Source organism: Panthera tigris, chromosome A1 (genome assembly GCF_018350195.1).
Source record: "Panthera tigris isolate Pti1 chromosome A1, P.tigris_Pti1_mat1.1, whole genome shotgun sequence".
NCBI lineage: Eukaryota > Metazoa > Chordata > Mammalia > Carnivora > Felidae > Panthera > Panthera tigris.
The window spans coordinates 81338721-81362584 of NC_056660.1; the positions used below are offsets into that span (position 1 = coordinate 81338721).

Consider the following 23864-nt stretch of genomic DNA (forward strand, 5'->3'; position numbering starts at 1 on the left):
TACAAACATATTCCTAACTTGTACCCCTCCCACAAAAGGGCACGTCGGTGCACATCACAGATTTGCAGTGCAGTTCTCGGTTAAGAGAGACCTCCAGCATAAATCTGAAATCTGCCCACAGGAGGGCAGGAAAGTAAGGGGAGGGAATAAAGAGCAGAAATAAGAAAGACGAGACAGACACCCCCAGATAGAGAATTAAGACCAAGGTCCACATCATACACTAGACACACACTTTAAATAGAAAAACATGAAAACCAATCAGGAAAGCACTCCTCAGTGCTCACACGAACACCAAGTAGACCTTGGGACAAGGAGTATTCCCAGAGAGGAAGAGGCTGTTTCATAGAGAAAGGAGGCACTCATCAGATTTAACCCTGAATGTACCGGGCTCTTGTGACAGCATCAGAACGCATGGAGCAGAACCTGACAGAGCTGGAAAGAGCAAGCAGAGACACAGACAAATCCGTGAGTTCAGTCGGAGGCTTCAGAATTCTCTCATACCTGACGAACAGGAAAAATACAGACCCACCTTATGGATAATTACACGATACTACACCCGACAGCAGCACATTCTTTCCAGTGCTTGGGGACATGCGTCAAGGTAGGCATACAGGGGGACATCAAACAAGTCTCATGCTTAAAAGGCCTGAAATTCTACAGAATATGTCTTCTGACCACAATGGAATTAAATTAGAAATCTTAAGAAATAATACTAAATAAAAATTCAAAATCTAACAGGAAGAGCACTGTTAATAACTAAATGCTTGGAAATTAAGCAACACACTCTTTCTTTGAAGATATTAAGTAATCTCTGGACCTAACATGGGGCCCAAACTTAACAACCCTGTGGGGAAAACAAAACAACTTACAACACTGAGATCAAGAGTCACACATTCCTCCGACTGAGCCAGCCCCAGCTGGCTTCTAAATAAATACGCCAGTAATTCTAAAACAGATAAAGTAAGTAAATGATACACTTTTAAATAAATAACCCATGAGTCAAAACCCACAAGGAAAATTAGAAGATATTTTCAATGAATAGGAAAATACAACATATAAAAGTGTACAAAATACTGCTAAAGAGATGCCTACGGGGAAATTGACGGCTTCAAATGCTTCCATTAGAAAGAGGAGAGGTTTAAATACAGTGATGTAAGCATCTACCTTCAAAAGCCAGAAACAGAAGAGCAACTTAAAACCAAAGTAAATAGATGGAAGGAAATAGTACAAGTAGACATCAAAGAAATGGAAAATGGACAGAGGAATCAATAAAATCCAAAGCGGTTTGTTCATTTGAGAAGGCCAACAGAATGGAAGAGCCTGTAGCTGGACCAGTTAAAGACAGAGGTTAACAAACGTTATTATCAACACCAGCAATGAAGGGGCATGGTGACAGATCCTAGGGAGAACGTCTCAGGTCGGTTTATGCCAGTGAATTCTACAACTTAGACGGCACAGCCAAATGCCATGAAATTCACAAATTATCCAAGTGGACACAGGAAGAAACAGAATAATGGAATTTATAGTTTAAAATCTTTCCACAAAGAAAACCCCAGGAACAGAGAGTCTACTGGTGAATTCTATTAAACCTTCAAGGAAGAAGTAACACCAATCTTACACAGCCTTTCAAAAACCAGGAGAGAATACCTCACACCTATTTTTGAGTCCAGCATTACCCCAATACAAAAACCAGACAAGAAACTTATAGACCAAATATTAGCAATTTGAGTCCAGCAATATATAAAATCAATACACCAAAACCTAGTGTAATTTTCCTCAGAAGTAGAAGGTTGATTGAACATTTGAAAATCTAAGAAGAAATAAAAACATATAATCATCTCAATAGAAGAAGCATTTGATGAAGTTTAACACTGTTGATTTAAAAAACAACACCTAGCAAACTAGGAATAGAAACGAACTTCCTCACATTTACTAGAGATTTAAGTTAACATTACGTTACATGGCAACAGACTGCAAGCTTTGGCCTGGAGGCTGGGACGAGACTGGGGTGGAGGTCTTAGCCACTGCACCAAGACAGGAAAAAGAAAGAAAACTCATAGAGATGGGAGGGAGTTAGTAGTCTTTATTCACACGACATGATCATGGGGGCAGAACGAATCAAATCTACAAAACTGCTACCAGAGCTAATGAGCCAATTTAGCAAAGTCACAAGAGGTCGCTAAACAAAGGTCAACCGTATTTCTTTCCACATTCTAGCAACAACCAGAGAATGAAATTTAAAAGTACAGCCCCATTCACAGTAGCACCCAGAAATGTGTGGGATACAGAGAGAGAGATTACAGATTGTGCACAAAGACATGTCCCCTGAAAATGAAAATAATTTAAAGGAGAGTAAAACAAATGAAGAGCCGCATCCGGTTGTTAACGCGTCCACTTTCTCCAAGGTGATAAGTACACTCGATGCCCGCCAAAATCCTTTATAGAAAATGGCAAACTCCTTTTAGAATGCCTACGAAATTCAAAGAGTCAACGCAACTTGTAAAAGAACAGCTGGAGACCTTACTCTCCCGAACTCTGCCAGATCTTTTGTGAAGCTAGAGACGGAGGCACCGTGGCGTCCGTGCAGATGAACCGAACGCATCAGGAAATGCCACGGCATGCCCACCTGTATGCAACCACGTCACTTTCAACAAAGATGCCAACGTAACTTAATGGCTCAGAAAAGTCTTTTTATCAAATAGCTGTCATATATCGGGGGGCGGGGGAGGAATGAACACTGATTTTTATCTCACACCTTGATCGTAGGCCCAATTGTAGAAGTTAAAACCATGAAACATCTAGAAGAAAACACAGGAGAAAATCATTAAGATGTTGGGAAATACAGAGATTTCTTAGAACACAAAAAACATGAAGCCTGAAGGAAATACCATTTAGATTTTAATTAAATTTAAAGCTTACTTTTTGAAAGATACTATTAAGAAATATAATAGCAAGCCACATAATGGGAGAAAATATTTACAACACGTCGAAGTATTTCTATCCAGACTATATTAAAAAACAAACAAACACTTAGAACTCAAAAGCAATAAATCATTTTAACAAATTAGGACAAGGTTTGAACAGACACTAACCAAAGAAGATGGGTGAGTGGTTATGAGGCACATGGAAGGAACTTTCATGGCAATAGCCCCCAGGAAAATGCAAACTAGTCACAATTAGTGACAATGATGCGGCTATCCTGATTGCTTTTAATTGGGAAGGCTGGTAATATCAAGCGTTGATAAGGATGTTACTGTTGATGTGAATATAGAATAGTGCCACTGCTTTGGAAAAGTATTCAACCGTTTCTTTTTAAACACAGACTCCCTTATGACCCAGCTTTTCCATTCTGAGGGATTTACCCAGGAGAAAGGAAAGTATCATCTGCCCAATGACACGGTTTTGAACAGTCATCACACTTTATTCGTAACAACACTGTCTTTCAGCAGGTGAATGGGTAAACAGGTGTCGTGCAGTGGAATCCACCCCATCCCCTCTGAGCAGGTCATGGGGTAACATGTGTTGAAGTATCTTTGTGTTGCTTTCAGTTCCCGTTCTGTCTCCCACCATTAGTAAAAGGCTCTGGTTAGCCACATCTCATTTCTCAAACTAGCACAGGCCCTAGTTAGCACCACCCCAGACCCCAGCGTCCAGACAGCAACAGGTGAGTATGTCACTGGGAACATGAGCATACCTGAACTTTCACAATTACTCCTGCTCCAAATGACTTGGAACTGTTTTGAGTTAATCTGCTTTCCAAGGAAGTAAACGTTTTGGTTCTTTTTTATGAGAGTTCCTTTTTCATAGCTCTCTAAAAGGAAGACTGCCTTGGTTTAAGTACTTCAAGGAATCTGTGGAAAGGAAGTTGTCAGAGATGTACACAAGACACGTATAGATGTTCTCAATGGCATGATTTATTTTGAGAGAGAAAATGAACAGGTGGGGAGGGGCAGAGAGAGAGGGAAAGAGAGAGTCCCAAGCAGGCTCTGTGCTGTCAGCATGGAGCCCGATTCGGGGCTCAAACTCATGAACCGTGAGATCATGACCTGAGCCAAAATCAAGAGTCAGACACTTAATTGACTGAGCCATCTAATGCACCTCAATGGCATTATTTTTCTAAATAACTTATTTTATTTTAGAGAGCACATGCACACGTGCGACCGGGGAAGAGGGGCAAAGGACGAGAATCTTGATCTCAGCACCCTGGGATCATGACCTGAGCTGAAATCAAGAGTTGGACACTCAGCCAACTGAGCCACCCAGGCACTACTCGTGGCATTATTTTAAACACCAAGAAAGTAAAGGCAGTCTAAGTGCCTTAAAGGAAAGGACTGATTTTCACAAGTGCTGGGTGAGAGGGGGTCTCGATTCTTTCTCCACGCAATAGCACACATTTCACTTGAAAGCTTATGGTTTTCTATTTTTCTGGCATGTTATTCATTCACTTATTCTGTAAACTTACAGTCTTACACTTTTCAACCACGATTTACTTGGCTTTTGTATAATTAATAAACCAAAAGTAAAAGTTCTTGCTGTAAACGGGCAAGAGAAGTGGGAAAGAGAAGTGAAAAATCTTGTCCCCAGGTAGTAAAGCACAGGAGGTGGCACAGACCCAGCTCTCATTGTGAGCGGCCCCGCAGAAAGCGCCTCCTCCTTGCAGGCCCAGTGCTGGGAAACCTTACTATTCTGCAAGTGACTGCCAGCCAGTTCGTGGGCAAAGAAAAAACGATGGAGAACTTGAGTGAAACAGAAATACAAGCAAATGCTCCAGCTGATGTGACCAGGCAATAGAAAATGTTATGCCCTTTAACGGTCGCTGGCGGGGTATAAACTGCCAATATGTACTACACACCATTGCTTTTTACCTAGTAAATTTGTTCTGTTTATTTCAGTGACTATCCATCTCATGTGTCTTTTTTTTTTTTTAATGTTTATTTTTGAGAGACAGAGACAGCGTGAGCAGGGGAGAGGCAGAGGGAGAGAGGGAGACACAGAATCGGAAGCAGGTTCCAGGCTTCAAGCTGTCAGCACAGAGCCCAACGCGAGGCTTGAACTCACAGACCGTGAGATCACGACCTGAGCGGAAGGCAGACACTTAGCCAGCTGAGCCACCCAGACACCCCTCGTGTCTTACAACACATGGCAGCTCCAGCCTCACTGGGTTCATCCTCACGTTCCCCTTATTTGTAAGTTCTTCCACAGTACAAAACCTGCAAAGCATCTACTTAATGTGTTTAACACCCTTAAAACAGAGTATTTTAAGAACTGCTAACTCCTACCCCTGCAAACATTAATAAAAGGAAACCTTGTTTAGAATGGAGGCCGGGTCGGGAGGGGACTGCCTGGGGGAAACACGCATGCCCAGCCACTGTCCTCAAGTGCAGATCTAACAGGAAGTCTGATTATATGTTAGAAACTGAGAGGAAGGGAAGCTGGACAGAAATGACAACAAGGAAGAACACAAAATTTACGAAAAGCAAACAAACATTAAGAACTAAGGCCGGAAAGCCACCAGAATCAAGGACTGTTCGGAAGAGTGACCGGCAGTAATCAACACACCTGCACTGAAGAGGCTCCAGGAACATTCCAGAGGTGGTGAGTTGGGGAGATCTCAGTGAAGCCACAGGACCAGAGAGGAAGGAAGGAGCTGGGAAACTGGGTGTCTGAGTAACTGTACCAGCCAAGGTGGGGGGAGGTAAAGGGAGGGGTGCCAGAGCTCCAGAAGGCGGTGAAAGACAAGACCCAGGGAGCCTTTAGGCAACCAGGGAAAGGTGCCTTTACACTCAGGCAATAAGGAGCAAGGCAGAAAGGTATTTCCGGAAGGTTCTAGAAGCACAAAGACTCGGATTTCCTTTGCTGTGGCACGCGGGGATATAAGCAACACCAGCGTTTCCGAACGTTCTAGATAAATGGTGCCCCCCCTCCACGCCCCGTTCCGACACATCCTTCAGGAGGGCGTCACAGCTGGCAATCACTGTATAACCTCTGAACCCCATTCCTCCAAGATTTCGTCTAGCCCTAAGTTCCGCACTCTGAGTTGTTTACAAAAACGGGTTTTGGTTTGTTTCAAACGTGAGCTGTGACATTCGGTACACGTGTTCCACCCCTCCCCACCCTTGTCCCCCCACTTCAGCCTCCTCAAGCGTCAGTCGACCAGAGGAGCCCCGCGGCCAGAGTGCCCCACGCCACGAGAGAGGAGCACGTTAGCATCGCGGTCCTTGAGGAAACCCGCAGCCAGCGCGGGCCTCCCTGCGTCCCTGGGGCCCGGGGGCCCCGCGTCTCGGGTCGCGCGCCTCGGCAGAAAGCCGCCCTTCTCCGGGGTGACCGTCGTCGCCTCCCTCGGCGGACGCCTCGCCGGCGGCGGAAGCGGGTAGCTGCCTCCCCACGCGCTCGCGGCGCGCACTTTCGGCTTCAAGTGGCCCAGAGGCCGGGGTGCGCGTCACGTGGCGCCACGGTCACGTGCCCACAGGTCACGTGCGAGGCCGGTTCCAACCCAGGGGAAGACGCCGTGCCCTCTCGCTCTCGCGAGATCCGCGGGGATCACGTGACGGTGCGGGCGCGGCGCGGCCTCACGTGACGGGCGCCGCCGGCCGAAGGGTCTCCTTCCTGCCGCGGGCGCCGCAGCGGCCGGGCCTCTGGACCCCGGGACCCTCCCCCGCCCTCTCGCCGGCCCCCGGCCCGCCCGCGGCCCAACCGCCCTCGACCCGCTCGGCTCCGGCCTCGGCAGCCCTCGCGCCCATGGCGGCCCTCGGCGGCGCCCGGCGGCGGCCTCTGTTCCTGCTGCTGCTCGGTGAGGGGCCAGGGACGCCGGGGCAGGGAGGGGGGCCGTGGGTTGGGGTCCCCGGGGACGCGGGGCGGGGGTACCCGGCGGCCGCGGACGATGCGGGGCGGAGCCGGGTGGGGGGGTAGCGGGCCCGCGAGTCGTCCCCGCCCCGGCGGAGGTCGCCACTTGGGGGCCGGCCTGGAGCCCTTTGGCCGCTGCCTGAGGAGTTGGGTCGAGATGTCAGCTGAGGGCCACCGAGCTCGTTCTCCGGGTGTTAGGGTGGAACTAAGTGGCTTGTGGGTTTCGGGACGGCTGTGGTTTAGCCACGGAAGACCGAGTGAAGCTGTGCAGCCCGAGGCGGCGGTACCTGCGTGGTCCCTCTGTCCCCCGCCCCCCCGGGGGATACGGCTCCTACCGAGGAGGGAGGAGGGCGGCGTGTTGGTCCGGACGCTCAGAATACGTCTTTTGTGCTTTAACTTTGCCCTTCTGGGACGGCTGCGAGTGCTGTCCCCTGCGCTGCTTTGCTGTGAACTTCAGGTTCGGGTGACATTTGGGAGCGCCCGCAGCGGGTACAGTGCGAGGTCGGCGGCCCCAAGCCGCGGCCGCACAATGGCAGTATTGTTTTCTAGCGAGTGGTCGGTCGTCAGGAGCGCTGCCTCCGTTCCCGAGTCAAAGCGCGGGACCCCATCAGTGCGGATCTCAGAGCGGTCGGCGGGCGCTCGGTGTGCGATTGACTGAGTTTTGTTCTCGTTTTCTGGTCTCATGAGAAAGAGGAATGTGCGCCGTCTCCTAAATCTGCGCAGATGCCCTTGGTGAACCTGTCTGCGGTGCCACACCCTTTCACCCCGCTCCCAGTTAACACGGGAAGATCATCCGAAAGGCAGAGTTTGAAATATCCGGAAGACAATTCCCGGAGCTCACGCGAGCTCACACGATGTGGATGCACGTTACAGTACACACCTGCCCGTGGGTTCTGGAAATAGGTCTTCTTCTGTAAATTGTGCGCCTGTGAATGGGTGGATTTGGGTGTCACCTGTTTGCCTGTTGTGTAAAGTGAGTTCTCTGAGCTGCATGAATAGCCACCAGGCGTGACCTTATTCCCTCGGTACACCAAGCTGCCCTCCCTGGCAGTGTAGCTACAAGAGGAGTTGGTGGAACAGGTTTGGCGGTGTCGGCCGGCAGCGTGTTCAGTATTAGAAGAGCTTGCTCTCAAAGGGAAGAGAAACCTCTTTAGTTCCCTGCGGGGCGGTAGCTGGGCGTATTGTACGTGTCGTTAACTTTCTAATCCCTATTCCACTCTATCTTTCTAAGTTTTATGTTCAGTTAAAATCCAACTTTTAGGAAAGGCGTATTAATTTGGATTTAGGTCTTTTTAAAATGATGTTTATTTTGATGTATAATTTTACCAAAAAGCATGTTTTCTGAAAGCATATTTCAAACTTCGAAATTACTAAATCCTCCTTCATTAATAATTAGACATTTCTTAAAGCTGCTTTTGTGTTTGAATACTTGGTAGAAAGCATAGACCAGGGTGAACTGAAACCGTCTGACACTTGAGATGAAGTGTCATTGCGTAATGGGACTCTTTAAACCACTGGTGTCAACTAGATGATTTCCTTCCCCTTACTCAAGTTAACATGACTGTTGATTGTGGAAGTTTGTTAGCTCCTCGAGTTGGTGACCAAATTCTTAATGGTGTTTGAGACCAAAATGTTCGAGGCCTGTGATTTTGAACTTCTTTTGTTAGACACGTCCCAGGCAGTGTCCGTTCTCCCTTCTCTCTGCATCTGCGGGACGTGACTACACGCATGCATGGCGTGAGCTTTCACTGGAACGTCATTCCAGTCGTGCTGTGATGATGTTTCCACCTTGGGCCTCACACGTAGTAAGTGCTCGGCACTTACCTAGACTCTGTTCTGTAGCACTGGTCCCTAACCACACGTCCATGTCTGTGCTTTAGAAGTGTCCGTGCTCATGGCCTTCCCCTCCAGGCTGTGATTCGGAGTGTGGGAAGGAACCTTGGTCTTCTTTACGTGCTTCCTTTAGTCATAGGTGGTTATGTGTCACTGATTAAAAAGAAAAATACTGGATTTAAAAGAATCAAGTAATGACAAACTAGGAAGTATTTCTTCTAAAAAGTTTAACGAAGAAATGTATTCACTTGTTCCTTTGGATGGCAGCTTCTTTTATTTCAAAAATGAGCATTTTGTCATTTGAAACGTATCCACTCACTCAGCAAGTTTTGGCACTCAGTTCCCGATTGCTCAGCACTCCGTAGCTGTGTGACCTTAAGCAAGTTAGGTCCCTGTCCCTTAGTCTCCACAGCTGTGAAAGGGAATCGCAGTAGCGTTTTCCTGTTAAGGTTGCCACCATAGTTGAATTAGCTGCAAAGTGCTTGGCGCAGGTCCTGGCACGTAACACGTGCATAACAAGTGCTTTTTAAGTGACATAACTTATTTGACATTTTCCGTCAGGTTCTGAGGGTTTAGTGACGAACTCGATGGGTGAGGTCTATATGGCTCTGTTTAAATACTGTCAGTGAGCATTAAAGCCAGTGCTATTGCCCTGTACTGTGTGCTGCGTGTGCACTGGCTCCTTTGATACTCCCATGACCCCGAGGGGTCAGCACGCTTGTTCTGGTCCGTGGGCACATAAACCGAGGGCAGCAACTGCTGCCGGCCCCAGGTCACACAGCTAGTGAGTGGCGGAGTCTGCAACAGAACCAGACTCGCTTCCCACAGCTGTACTTGTGTCAGAAGGGGATTCCTACCGGTGAGGGTACCTTGAAGGAATAGGCTGAAGTTACTCATTTATGTGGTCCCCGGAGAAATGGTGGAGTCTGCACCTGTGTGCTGGATGGACCGCCACAGGCCAGGGAGCAAGCTTGTTAGAGGGCCACAGACAGCTTCTGACAGCATGCATAAGTTTCTCTTGTAAGTGTGCGATCTGATGCTCCCAGAGACGTTTTTCTCTGGACTAAAATTTGGCTTCTGGGGATAAGTTTCTTGTTTTAGTAATTGAAAGTTTCTGGCCCCTCCAGAATAATTGTGGATATCTAGTGTTGGTAAAACTTACTTTAAATTTGCTTTTGTAATACTTGTTTTACTTTGAAAGCTCATACCCTCAGCATATTTACTAAGTGAAAACGTTCTGTGACTGAAAAGTTATTTAACGTGAAATAGTTCCCAATGAAGTGCTTGGAGTTAGTAAAAGGGTGTTAATGACTTAAGGAACTAACTTCTGGAAAGGCAGCTTGGTTAGAACTGCTGTGTGTGTGCTCCTGTGAGAGGCAGCCACCTGCCCTGTCTGTGGCATGCGTGGTCACACAGTAACTCCGGCAGCCAGGCCAGAACCACGGCCATGTGAGGGCATCTCAGGCCTGAGAGAGCCCTGGTGGCAGGGTGGGGGGGTGGGGGCGGGTGGCAGCCATGCGCTCGTGGTCTGGGTCAGCGTCCCTCACACACTTGCTTCTGCCCACCGAGCCTGCTTCCACCTTGCTGGCCTCTCTGAACCGCTGGTGCCCTTAACCCATCCCTCTCCAAAGGCACGGGGATGATTTCTCTGTTTTTAAAATCCTTTACTGAGTTAAAAACAAGCTGTGGAATTTTCTCTAGGTTTTACAATGGAAATTCATTTATCGGAGTTGCCTTTAGTGTAACCTGAGTTTTCAGGGGCATAGGTTAAGAATTTCCAAAACAGACAAAAACTGCACAGGTTTCTTGTTTGCCATAGGTTGCTGCTTTTTCCTGCAGCAGCTTCTCTGTGAACCTAGATTTTGGTGTTTCCCGTACCAGAAGAATACGGGAAGGTATGTGGGGTTTCTGGCTACTTTTTGCTTTATGCTTGAATAGTAGTTGGCTTTAAAGATTTTATTTTGTGAAAGTCGCAAGAGTGTAATAAACTGGGTTTGTTAGGGTCATTTATTGGGGGCAGGGATTTTAGAATGAAAAGTTAATCGAGTGTGTACTGAGTGTCTTCAAAATGTTCCTGTGTCACATGTATGCCTGGAGTGGTTGGAGTGTCGGGAAAAGGTGTGCAGGGACTGGCAGGCATGTCACTGGAGGGAGGGCATGTCACTTCTGACCCCCACGGCACCCAGTGCTGGCAGACTAGTTCTTGGTTTCAGAACTAGTGAAAGCACCCATTTTTGTTGCAAGAACAGTGTACTAACATGTGGCTTGGGAAAATTACCTACTGCTCTACCACAGTGTTCGGATGACATTCGCTGCTAAACCCATCAGAGCTATAGGACATCAAGAAGCCAGAGATGGCTCTGGCCCTGAGAACTTGAAGAGGAAATCGCTAGCCACCATCACTGTTGAGCTGGAGGGACCCATGAGAGCTTCATTCTGTCCCTTCCTTCGGGGATGTGGCAGCCCTGCCTAGATGAGTTGACTGATGGCCTGACGTGCAGCCAAGTCTAGGTTCAGTTGAATCACTGGTTTTTAAGGATGTTTCTGAAACTTGGTGAAGGACTCGGATCTGTGAGTCTGTGGCTTTTCTTGCCACACCACCAGTCCATGAGAAGTAACAAGAGATCTAACTTTAAATAGTTTAGGACCACAGCAAAAGATTCCCCAGTTCTCCCATGGGCTTCTGCGGAAGATCGGTATTCAGGTTGAGTTGTGCCTCCGGGACCCTGGTACATCTTCCAGAGACCCTCTGGGGACTGAGTGCAGAGCAGCATGTGCCTAGGTTGACCCGGAAATTGACATGTGACCTCCCTGTCAGTACCCTGACATCAGGCATTAAAGAGCTGTTGGTCAGGTGGGCAGACTAACTAGTGGGTTTAGAGTTAACATTTCCAGGATCCTATCTAGGAGGGACAGGAAAGACAGCCCAGCTGAACCCAGCCTCGGTAACCCACATCTCGATCTTGTAAGCAGCACAGTAGTATTTCCTAATAAAGTCCATTATTGCCACAGCTAGAGACCACAGAAGCGCCCAGTTGTATTTTCAAAACCTTGTTTGGATATTTCTGTCTTTCCTGGAGTTAGCAGGCCTCCTACATGGCACGGCGGCCACGTTTGTGGTGACGGACGGCAATGGGACGGCTTGCATCATGGCCAACTTCTCTGCTGCCTTCGTGACCAGCTATGATACCAGGAACGGTCCTACGGTAGGAAGCACCAGGGTCCTTCATGCAGGGTGTGGTGTGTGTGAAGATGTTTGTTATTATCATTTCAAATAAATGTTTGAGAAATGACCTCACCGTAGCACAGTTCCCCTGTGCCATAGTAGTATCCTCCTCCGCTCATCAGTAGCCTATGCTACTGTATATACTGAAGGTGCAGTCAGATATGTAAACCATTTTATGCCCTGCTCTTGCTGTTCTATGAATTTTTTTTAATGTTTATTTATTTGGGGGAGAGAGAGGGGAGGGGGCATGCAAGCAGGGGAGGGGCAGACAGACAGCAGGACAGAGGATCTGAAGCAGGCTCCAGGCTGTCAGCACAGAGCCCAATGCGGGGCTCGAACCCACAGACTGTGAGATCATGACCTGAGCCGAAGTCAGACGCTCAACGGACTGAGCCACCCAGGCGCCCCCTGCTTTAACGGTTTTATGTGCGTGTAATCCCCGTTTTCCTCACGATTACTTTTTGTGATCACAGTGCAGTGTTCTCTTATGTTGATCAGCCTGTGTTGGAGCCTCTGCTGTTTTCTGTTTTCTGATGTACTTTCGTGCTCAGGGCACAGCGGTGTGAATATACTTTTCCTGATATGTTGAATTTGCTTTGGATAAACCACTAGGCTCCAGGAATTGCATATAAACAGCTGAGCAATGCTGCAGGCTGTACTCGTCCAAAATGCCCCTCATTGTTTTCTTAAAATAACTTGCACTTCTACGGGATGAAAGGGTTTTTTGAATTTATTAGATTCCTAACAAGTAAGCTGCATCTGTATTTCTTTGTCAGTTACCCACTAGTGGACATCATGCTTCTTTTTCACATTTACTCCTGTATGTATCTCTAAACCAAATTTTGTTTTTAGTTCTTTGTTGAAACCACCATTTTTCCTTGACCACCTCACAGGGCAGTGGTGGGGCCCCTGGACTTTGTGCTAGGTGCTCAGGCCCCATCTGGCCTCCACGTAAACATGGTCACATTCCAGACCAGAGAGAAACGGGCAGGCTCCGTCCCGCAGGAGTGTCTCAAGTTACAGAGACTTGTCCAAACACTTTTGTTGTCCTTGCTACATTACTTGTTTTGTGTTTGGATTTTTAAAATATCATTTGGACATATATTATGTTATACAGATGGGATTGCCCACTGCTGTTATGTGCCTTACTCTTCTCCACCGTATTGGTCTCTGTCGCCTCGCAGAGTTCTGTCGTCTCAGGAGCAGCTTATCCGCGGCTCACTTAGCCGGTCCTGCTCGTTTCCAGGGTCACCTGGTGGTTCTGTAGTTTTGTCTGTAATGGTAAATTCAAACAGTTCTGCAGCAAACATCTTTTTCTCTGTTTAAAGAGACTTTAAGTGCAGTCGACACCCGATGTTACATTAGCTTTAGGTGTGCAATTTAGGATTTGACAAGTTTGTTCCTTATGCTGACTACACATGTAGCTCCCGTGGGTCCCATGAAGAGACATACTCTTTAAACATTTTTATAGCACATGAGTAGTGATGGTTTTCTCAAATATAAATACATAGCTCACTTGAAGGCCAATATGAATTATTTCAGTTAACCAAGATCACTTTTGTTTAAAAATGCTACAAATTAAAATTATGTTAATTGTCCGCTTTGTCTTACACTTGAGTTATTTCTCAGTCTGTACTGACACATAATCCTGACTTTACTATGTTTTTATCGATGTCAGAGGTGAATGTGCTCACTGCAGCCTCTGAGGTGGGGGGCTGATGTCCCTCTTCCTGAAGGTCTTCCTTGGTGCATCTGAATCACTTTAGTGGCTTGCGTTCTGACTGGGTGTGTGTCCTTTGTTCTAGAATGTGACCTTCGACCTACCACCTGATGCAGCAGTGTTAAACAGCAGCAGCTCCTGTGGTAAAGAGAACGCGTCTGCCCCCAGTCTCGTGATTGCTTTTGGAAGAGGACATAGACTGACCCTCAATTTCACAAGAAATGCAACCCGTTATAGTGTTCAGCTGATGGGTTTTATTTATAACTTGTCTGACACACAGATTTTCCCCAACGCAAGCTCCAAGGGTAAGAACCCAAACCGACCAGTTCCAGAGTTAAGAAAATCAGGTTGGAGAGGGCCTAAAATTTTAACTAAGTACTTCACGTAGTTAAAAATTGATTTTTTTTTTTTTTTTTTTTTTTTTTTTTTTTTTTTTTTAAATACAGAAATCAAGACTGTGGAGTCTGCCACTGACATCAGGGCAGACATAAATAAAAAATACAGATGTGTGAGCAACAACCAGATCCACATGCGCAACGTCACTGTCACGCTCCATGATGCCACCATCCAGGCGTACCTTGCCAGCAGTAGCTTTAGCAAGGAAGGTAGGACACTGCCTGTGGCCCTGGTGCCCAGGCCCAGCTCAGTGCGTGCAAGCGTGGCTGTGAGCCTGTGCCTGAGGAAGATGTGTGTGAGTAAGCATTTGTGCAGTGGGGGACTGGGTGCAACTCACACCTTTGAACTGCCCACCAAACATGTTTTTCTCTTGAGAGGAGGTGATCTCTTTAGGTGAGGTAGGACAAACACTGATTTTAAAAGGGAAAAGCAGTTGAAACTCTCTGTGTCTTCCTTTATTGGGAAGCTAATGAGGTCAGGGTCACAGAATCTTCCAGTTCAAGCCAGCTGTCTTTTCACCAAGACCTAGGCTTACCTCTGTCCAGCTTGACGGGCCCGGGGGTGGATGGCAGAAGGACCTGAATGCCTTTCTGGGCAGGTTGGCTGGGGGGCGGGGGGAGGGGGGTGGTTGGTCATGACTCCTCAGGGAGGCACCTGCCAGCTCAGCTCCACTGGTGGGCTCTGGGGTCCGACAGACAGGGCTCCAGACCCCTCCTAGCTCTGTGGTCTTGGGTAAGGTAGTCAGTCTCTTGTCTCCTCCCCTTGTAGAGTAAAAATAATAGTCTGTTTTAGGAGGATCTTAGAGTTAAAAAGGAAATTTATACGTGGTGTTTATGTCAGTGCCTGGCTGAGAGTAAATACTGAGGAGTGTTATCGTTCAATTAGGACTGAAGAAAGTTCTCTTCCCCAGTCCTGCCAGTCAGCTCACAGATCACTGTTATTTTCTAGAAGGGTGAGGGGCTTGGTTGTCTTAGAGAACTTGCCTGTCCTTTTCGGTGTTTAGCCGTGCTTTTGTGAGCCTTCAATTTCAGCAGCCCCAGCAGTGTGGCTGGAACACTCAGGTGACTGCTGGCTGCGTGGCTGATTTGCTCTGAGTTACTGGTGCTGGTGGGCCCAGTGGGCCGGCCAGGCCTCTGTGCGGTTGGGTACAGCCCTCCTGAGAGGCATTCGTGCCCTCCGCAAGGCCCTGTGCAGCCCACCTCCGCTTCTGTATAGCCAGGAAGCTAAACGTGGTTTTTCCGTGCTTACCAGTTTAAGGTTAAAAGGAGTCGAACATTTCACAACACATGAAAATTACATGAAAGTCAAGCTTCAGTGTCCATAACTAAAGTTTCCTTGGAACATAGCCTCATTTATTCGTATACCTGTTTCTATGGCTGCTTTTGCATTCACACTGGCAGAGCCGGGTGTGCACAGACACCAGACAGCCACAAAGTCTAGAACGTTTGCTGTCTGTAACTGGGAAGACACAACCAGCAGCAATACACAGGGCACAAAGGCAGGTATGTGTGAGCTGAAGCAGCTCTGGAGGAGACCGGCGGGACCAGCCCTCTCTAGTACCCCCCTTGTGTGGCGAGCTGTGTGTGTGTGTGCACACGCACACGTGCACAGGCCCAGGTGTGCACGCTAGCACCCACCTCCCCGAGTGGGGGAGGGACTGCGGGGGGTGGGGAAGTTACAGCCACGCTAAGTGCTTCAGCAGCTGACACTCACAGGTATGAGTCTCCAAGCAGCTGGGTTTCGTCCCCAGCAGAACACCTCAGTCTTCTCCCTCTGGCCTCGAGCAGAAGGGAAGAGCAAAAACTGTCAGAGGCATTGGAAAATGATAGTGCAGTGACCTCACTACCATCTGGGCCTCAGGGTGGCTGTAGAGGATAGCTCTTCACTTTCATGACTTGTTTTCTGCTGCTTGGAAAGCTTCTGAGCACAGAGATGGGCCTGTCCTGTCTGACCTCTCTGAGCGGTGTGGTGCCCAGAACAGGGCTCCAGCTTCTGGCCTAAGATCAGATTATGACAGTACAGAAATGCTAATCTTTTTTAAGATTTATCACTTTTTTAAAATAGTGTTTATCTTTTGGAAGAGGTTTAGGTTCACGGAGTTCCCCAACCCCCATCTCCACGCGCACACAGCCCCTCACCGTCAGCTCCCCACGCGCACACAGCCCCTCACCGTTAGCTCCCCACGCATTGCTTTCCTAGTGGAGGAATGTCTGTGTGTGACTCCACGGGGGAAAGATGCATTCAGTGAAGCGGTCCCTACACCTGAGTCCCAGCCACCGACCCCCATCCTCAGAGGCTCCCGCCCCAGCCCCTACACAGTCACCTGGGGGCTTGGCCTTCTGCCCTGGTGGTGGGTCACTCTGAGCCTGCTATGGGCAGTCACCCGTTGTGTCCTGTGAGTTGTTGGTCCGAAGCTTGGTCACTAAGCTCACCCTTAGTCCCCACCTCCTCTTGTGTTCGTGGTTGTCCCTCTCATCAAAGCTTGCTTTCATGTTATGTTAAATCTGCCTCTACGGATACGTCTGTGCTTTGGAAAGGAATCTTGCGGCTTTTTAAAGACACTAGGGCACTCTCAGGAAATCTGCTGGGAAGAGGAGGGATAAGAGGTGTCCTGGAGTTACACAGAATATCGTGTACAAGTTGGCACATCCCTGTGGCAGGCTGGAGGGTGTGGTGAGGTCACGGCATGTCTGCGTAGTATTCCCTGGACAGGAAGGAGTCCTCATAGGGCTTTTGGGATCCTGTCACTGTCAGGTAACATCATCTGTAATTCCTCTGATCAGTCTTTACTTGGAGTGATAAGAAATGAAGTCTGCAAAAAACAAATCCATGCCCCAAGCTCCAGGGACTGTTCCCCACTCCCTCTACCCTGCCACAAATGTGTACACACCACCCACCCCACCCCCTGTGACTTCTTATTTCGTGGGATGTGGTCTTCCAGTGGCCTAGGTCCAGGCCCAGTGATTGGGGGAGTTCTCAGAGCAACCACGTGGGCAGGGAGGGGCTCCAGAATGGGCTTTCGCTCTGTGAGCAGGAGCCAAGCTGTCCCCAGAAATACTTCAGCAGACCCTGAACAGCACCAGTGTGAGCTGTGTGGGTCCACTCACACATGGATGTTTCCAGTAAACGCAGTACAAAACTGTAAATGTCTTCTTGTGATTGTTTTTTTCTGCCTTCACTGTAAGAATACATGATATGTGTTAATAGACTGTGTTACTGCTAAGGCTTCTGGTCAGCAGTGGAGTTTTAATAATTAAGGTTTTGGGGAGTCCAAAGTTAACATGGATTTTCATCCATGGGGGTCAGCGTTGTTGAAGGGTCAGCTGGAGTTGCTGACGTGACCTGAGCTGTGCTCGAAGCCCAGCTGTGCACTTTGACTCAACCAGCTGTGATCTTGGGGTCTGGTCTGTAGAGAGCCCCCCGGCCTGCCAGCGGCTTGCTACGTCCACTTTTGTCTGTTGTGCTGTTTCTGACACGGTTTGCAATCAGAGGGACCCGTGTATCCCCCTCCAAGCAGGAGATTTGTTGTAACTGGGCACACATGCTACATGGCAGCATCATTCCCATTTAAAATTCTTGGTTTCTGTTAATATTGAGCTATTTGTTTTTTTTTTTTATCTCCTTTTGCGCTAATTTCATTCCTCTGGTTCTTAGGTACTTTTTTTTTTTTCTGGGTCACTTAAATTGAAAGCTTCAGAGAAAAGGTTCCCTGTCAAACACATTAAGTATATTTTATATTCTTGTAGTCTGTTCTAGTCGTGGATTGACAATAAAGAACTGTTAAACACATTTTCAGAAATAGGTAAATTTTTGGCCACAAATGCCCCTGGAAAGTCAGAATGAGCTGCGGGGGTTGGCGCAGGCTTCTGTGGCCTCGCTCTTCTGTGCTGTCGTGGGGCCTTGGTTCCCCGTGCCCCTACCCGTGCACTACCCTGAGAAACACCAGGTACTGACACATCAGAGCTTCTGAGAAAGCACAAGGCCAGGCTGCTGGAGTTGGCTTCCCGTTTGGTTGACGAAGGCAGGTTCCGAGGACAGCCTCTCCCCAAGGTCTGTGAGGGGCATGTGGTCATCTCCATGGAGCGGGCTGGGCACAGCCATCCCCAGAGGCTGAGGTGGAGCTGGTGAGCATGTCCACGCTGTGTCCCCGGGAATTGGATTTCCAGCCCCAGGCCCACGCAGACACCTGACTTTGATGGCTTGGCAGAGGATTCGTATTTATTCGTCTTTGTGCCTTCAAGATTTGATGTGTGGGCACTTATGGCTGCCTCTGTGACCGTTAGAAGTTCAAAATAGGAACTTTTTAGTATGGCTGGTCCCAAGCTTGCTTTCCACCCAGTTTGGCAACATTTCTCCCTTAGGAACAACGGCCAGGGTAGCTTCAAGTAAAGGAAAGGAGTAAAGTAAAGGAGTGCTAATGCCACTCTCCTCGCACTCCATTGGAGACTCCTTGTAACTGTAGCACGCAGGCTCCTCAGGCTGGTCGCTGGCAGATTCTTTGGGGGCCTCCAGAAGCTTCTGAAAATCCTGAGGAGGGGAGCCTTGGCGGGACACGCAGCCTGCGCTCTCCTGGGGTCCCCGGTCTTCCCAGGGCCGATTACACACGGGTCGCACTGAGCACACTTGAGTGCATCCTCCGTGTGCTTTCCTCGCTGCAGCGTCTGCCTGGGGGACAGGTTGCACAGGGTGGGGCTCTCTGTCTGCATTTGGGAAGGGAGGGAAGGGGGCGGGCACTCGTCCTTACGCTTGACTGTACCATTTGTGCTCCCAGGTGGACACTTCGCAGCCTGCCTTATGAGAACAGCAGGTCGTGTGTGCAGGTGCTCGTCACTCTCCCCATGCATGCCGCATGCCCATCTAGGCTGGGATTTGGAAGCCACCTTGTGTTGATGTGGTTTTGCACATTTAATGAGGTCCTGTTCTGTAACAGCTTGGAAAGCAGTGGTGAGGCTGTTCTTAAAGGTGTGGCTATGGCGTCAGCCTACAGCCCCAGGGAGGAGGCGGGTAGTGTGGCCAGCACACCCCGGGTGGGGACCTCTCAGGCAGCTGTCCCTCCACCAAGAGCCCAGAAGCACACCCACACTATCATGCCTTTTTTCCATTTTTACCTTCTGTCTAGAAAAGCATTTGACTGTGTGTGATTGCGCTGTGTGAAGGCACACTGGGTGAGTGAACTTCCCAGAGGTGTGGCATCACTTCCATGTCACAGCCCTGCAGGGTGACCTTTCCCATCTCTCCCCTGCCCCCCCCCCGCCCCCCAGGAGGAAATGGTGGCAAAGTTTCCTTTTAAAGTGGAGCAAGTTCCGGCAGCTTCCCCGTGGGCTCCACATCCATGGCACTGGGTATGATGGGCCAGCTCCCACAGCCCAGGCTAGCTGAAGTGGGGAGAGGTGGGAGTTGGACAGAAATCGTGTGAATGCTGATCATCCACAGGAACAGGGCAGTAAGACAGAGGGCTTAACTTGGGGATGATGATCTCCTGGAGGTGCTGTGGGTCCAGGTGTTTTAGGATGTTACATGGGAGGCAGGTGTGTGTTCTGTATGCATCTGAGGGAGTGTTCATTTCTCTCTCTTGGTTCAGTCTGCCTTGATTTTGAATGTAAATTTTTGTTCCAAGCAATCATAGTAGGTCAAGTTCTGAGAGACGGAGACACTTAAACTCCTGGGCATGTCCTCTGGGGGCACTGTGTGCCCTCTCCCCTCCCCCCTCCCGTGTGCCCCCCTTCACTCCCCCTACTCCCCTGTGCTCCCCCCATGTGCCCTCTCCCCCCCCCCCCCCCGCCACTATGTCCTCCTGCCAAGGCCTGTCCTGCCCCAACTTCCCTCACTCCTAGATTGCCATCCCTTTCTTAGGAATTTTCACTCACACTTCCTGGGCCTTCTGTCTCCAGGAGGGTGCAGGTGCCTGTACCACCCCCCTTGCTCTGAATAGCTCAGAGCAGCTGGCTCACTGGACCTGGCTGGTCTCAGCTCCAGTCTTGTCCTGCAGGGACTGCCCCCTGACACTCATCCCTGTAAAGGCCTCCTGGGCTTCTCTCCCACGAGCACCTTGCTGATCGCACTAGCTTTGTCCTGGTGTGTGCGTGCGTGTGTGTGTGTGTGTCTCGCCTGCATCTGTGGGACCTCCAGCACCATGCCTAGTGTGCAGCCTCACAGAGGGTCTTGAATTGTTGCTGTTTGAAGTGGTGTGTAGCTGACTGTCCCAGCAGCAGGTGATGGGGTTCAGGTTGTGTTTACTTCAGTAGAAAGGTTTGTCCTGCAGAAGGGGACAGCTCTGTGAAGGCAGCATTGCCCGGAGGCTGAGCTGGAGGACACTCCAGGCAGAGTCGCAGTATGGTGGCAGGAGTGGGGATGGCCCTGTGGGACAGCAGGCCGTTCCCCCATAGTTCCGGAGGGGGGCTGGCATGCACTGTCCTCGGACAGGCCGAGAGATCCCGTTCTGTGGGTGTGGCCAGCTGAGAGACTGCTGGGGTTCACGGTGAGCCTGGGGTGGCCGAAGCTTCCGGTGGGTGGCCCTGAGGAACTAGGACTTTGCCTCCTTTCCCACTTGTCCCTCCAGAGACGCGCTGTGAGCAAGATGGGCCTTTCCCGACAACCGCACCGCCACCGCCTCCCCGCCCTTCACCATCCCCCACGCCAGAGAGCCCCTCCGTGCACAAGTACAACGTGAGCGGCGCCAACGGGACCTGCCTGCTGGCCAGCATGGGGCTACAGCTGAACGTCACCTACAGCAAGAGGGACAACACGGTAGGTTCGGCCCTGGGGACCCATCTCAGTGCGTCAGGGCGCTGGTGCATGTGCACACCTCTCATAAATCTGAGAGAGCGGGTTGTGGGGCCTGTCCTGTAATCAGCTTCTTGGCGCACACAGCCAGGCTGCTGTCTTCTGTATGGCCCGTGTCATTGGGACTTGCTCTACTGGACGAGTTTATCGGCCCCTAAGAGACTGTTAAATTCTGCTTAAACTTCTACCACCACAATTTTTGTGTTCATTGTTATGCTTTTCCTTTGTCCCTGCTGGTGATGGGGGCTGTGGGCTGTGACAGGGAAGGTGCTTGTGGTGGGAGTGTAATGTCCTCGTGAAAGTAGCAACCAGGAGGAGCAGGGAAGATGGTTCTGGAACCCGGAAGTCTGCACTTTGGGTGTTTTCCTCCTCCTGGTTTTGGTTAAAATGATAGAAGCCTTGAAGTTCTCATTTTGAGGTCACTTTGGCTTTTCCAGAGCGTGGAGGACCCGAAATGGGGCGCGAAAAGGAACTTAGGTAACATGTCTGCTTTTCCTCCTCAGACCGTCAGCGGACTGTTCAGCATCGACCCAAGCAACACGAGCGCCACGGGGAGCTGTGGCGCCCAGCTGGTGACCCTGGATCTCCGGAGCAGCCGCATCCACTCCTTGCTCTTCCAGTTTGGAATGGTGAGGGTTCGTGCCCGCGCCACCTCGCGCCACAGCCCACATCTGGCCATGGCTTCCCGCCATGGGCTCCCACACACTATGCCCCAGCCCCACGGAGAATCAGTGAAGGTGCCAGAACCCACGGCTTTGCCCCAGTGAGGACGACGGAGTCTGTTTTCCCCACCTGCCTCTTCCATCAGTGCTTTGGACCCTCAGTCCCCCATTTTCGTTAAGGACACCTCCGTTGGTTTCCTTTATGCAGCAGGTGTCAGGGGGTACCTGCGGCGTGCCCACCATCGCTGTCTGTGCCCCACTGTGCTCAGCCCAGCCTCCGCCTCGGGCACTGCCCTCAGCCCTTCTTCCAGGGGCGACATCCTGGGTCCTGGGTCCTCTCTTCTTGTCCCCATCTTGGAAGCATAGAAACGCCCTCTGCCAGTGTTTATGATGCTGCAGATTAACAGTCTGGTTTCTCCTGATAAAATTTACATTAACGTTCCTAAAGTGCCAACGTTTGGAAAAAGTTTGATTTTTTAGAACATGGCTCCTTCAGTCCCTATTTTAACAGAGTCTGATTGTGTAAAAAGGTCTAGGAGGACAAGTCAGCATCTGTGTTCTCGGGATTTATGCGATGCCTTCTATTACAGACTGCGTGTTCCACGGCCTCTTGCTGAAGCTAGAATTGCAGGAGTCAGATTTACTACCAGATGATTCTTTAGGTTTGATGGTAAACATGTGAGTTTGGCAAGTGGTTAAGAATTATTTTCTTCTCTTTAAGGACCCAAATACTAGCCAGTTTTTCCTGCAAGGAATCCAGTTGAATATGACTGTCCCTGACGCCAGAGGTAAGGCCCCCACATCTCACTTGCCCGTGCAGGAGTTCCAGAGCACTCACTCTCAATGTGCCTTTGCAGACCCCACCTTCCAGGCGGACAACAGCTCTTTGAGGGCACTGCAGGCCACCATCGGGAATTCATACAAGTGTAACGCCGAGGAGCGCGTGGAGGTCACGGAGGCCTTTTCTGTCAATATATTCAAAGTGTGGGTCCAGGCTTTCCAGGTGCAAGGTGACAAGTTTGGGTCTGGTGAGTAGCATTGGGGGAGACTGCACGGGGTCTGCAGACTGCAGTTCTATTTGGATATTTAATCATTTCTGGGTTGCAAGGACAGTTAATGGGGGTGGGGGTCCCCTTTCCCAGTCTCAGAGATTTTTAGAGCAAACTCCCTTTCCCGCATCACCTTGCCTTTGGAAGACCCAGCAGCTCACAGATGCGAACCCGAGGCGCCATTTGCTCAAAGGTAGTCGTTTCATGGGATGGCGCCTGTCCTCCCGAGCCGTGAAGGCAGGAGGTGGGGTGTTGTGTCCGGAGGTCCTGTGTCCAAGCAGTAATTGATTAGAACCGAGCCAGGCTGGGGGGAGGGGGGGAAAGCCCGTGTGAGGTCTCGTGGGGACTGTGGCCGCGAGCATGGCCCCCTGCCCCATGTCTCCTAGTGGAGGAGTGCCAGCTGGATGAGAACAGCATGCTGATCCCCATTGCCGTGGGCGGCGCCCTGGCGGGGCTGGTCCTCATCGTCCTCATTGCCTACCTCATCGGCAGGAAGAGGAGCCACGCGGGCTACCAGACGATCTAGCAGGGCCGCGACAGCTCGGGCCGGCCGCCACCTCCGGGCCTCCGCTCGTCCCCTGAGCTTAGGTTGGCGTGGAGGGCGGCACGCTTTCTTGCAAACTGATTTTCAAATCTGCTTTATCCGATGTGAAGTTCATCTTGCAACATTTACTATGCACAAGAGTATTGAAATGACGGTGTTAATTTTGCTAACTGGGTTAAATATTTTGCTAATGGTTAAAACGTTAATATTTACCAAAGTAGAACTTTCAGGTGGGAGGGAGGAGTGCTTCCCTACATGGGCACTGGCTCCACTATTACTTGGCTCTTTAAGATTCTGCTGTTGGCTTCTTCGTTCCTGACTGAGGTTGAAGCCTCGCCAAGGTGGGGTGCTCCCTGGTCTTAGGGCTGAGGAGGGCTGGCTACTTGTTAGGCTTGTGCTTCAGAAGATCTAGAAACAGAAGTACTCCAAAAGGTGAAAATCTGGAACGCTTAAATGAAGCTTTAGAAGCCAGGACGGGCCCGGCCCCCGCGGCGCACAGCTCGGTACTAGGGCACCGGCGCCCCTGCGGCATCGGGCCCTTCTGTCCTCTCCGCGCTCTGCCACTCAAGAGCTGGCACTTTTTTAAAATAGATAAATGGGTGTTATTTTTATTTACCTTTTTGTAAAGTGACTTTCAGTCTTCTGTTTGAGGTTCGGGGTGATCCTGTTCTGCACTCGTGTAAATACTGGGTGTCACGCTCTGCGCTACCCGCTTGCCACTCGGGTGGCTGTGCACGGACGACCCTTCACGTCACGCGTTGCTGTAACAAATGCTAATAAAACATCTCTTTCTTTCTCTGTCTGGACT

The 23864-nt window shown here is 49.8% G+C and overlaps 1 protein-coding gene and 1 long non-coding RNA gene across 3 annotated transcripts; one reads left to right on the forward strand and one right to left on the reverse strand.

Annotated features, from left to right (window-relative positions):
- Positions 1 to 2629: 2629 nt before the first annotated feature.
- On the reverse strand, positions 2630 to 7557 carry LOC122237225. The gene is made up of 3 exons (XR_006215515.1): positions 7179 to 7557; positions 3695 to 3851; positions 2630 to 2798 (listed from the first exon to the last, which is right to left on the reverse strand). It is a non-coding gene; the product is annotated as an uncharacterized LOC122237225 (long non-coding RNA).
- On the forward strand, positions 6607 to 23854 carry LAMP1 (lysosomal associated membrane protein 1). Of its 2 annotated transcripts, none has more exons than XM_042980557.1 (9): positions 6607 to 6790; positions 11761 to 11882; positions 13708 to 13927; positions 14069 to 14227; positions 20578 to 20765; positions 21305 to 21430; positions 22185 to 22251; positions 22321 to 22491; positions 22899 to 23854. In XM_042980557.1, the coding sequence occupies exons 1-9, from the start codon at positions 6739 to 6741 to the stop codon at positions 23036 to 23038; spliced, it is 1245 nt and encodes a 414-aa protein (XP_042836491.1). In that variant the 5' UTR covers positions 6607 to 6738; the 3' UTR covers positions 23039 to 23854. The 2 variants fall into 2 exon arrangements, with proteins under 2 accessions (XP_042836491.1, XP_042836481.1); XM_042980547.1 differs by lacking the exon at positions 6607 to 6790 and adding an exon at positions 7547 to 7729.
- Positions 23855 to 23864: the final 10 nt, after the last annotated feature.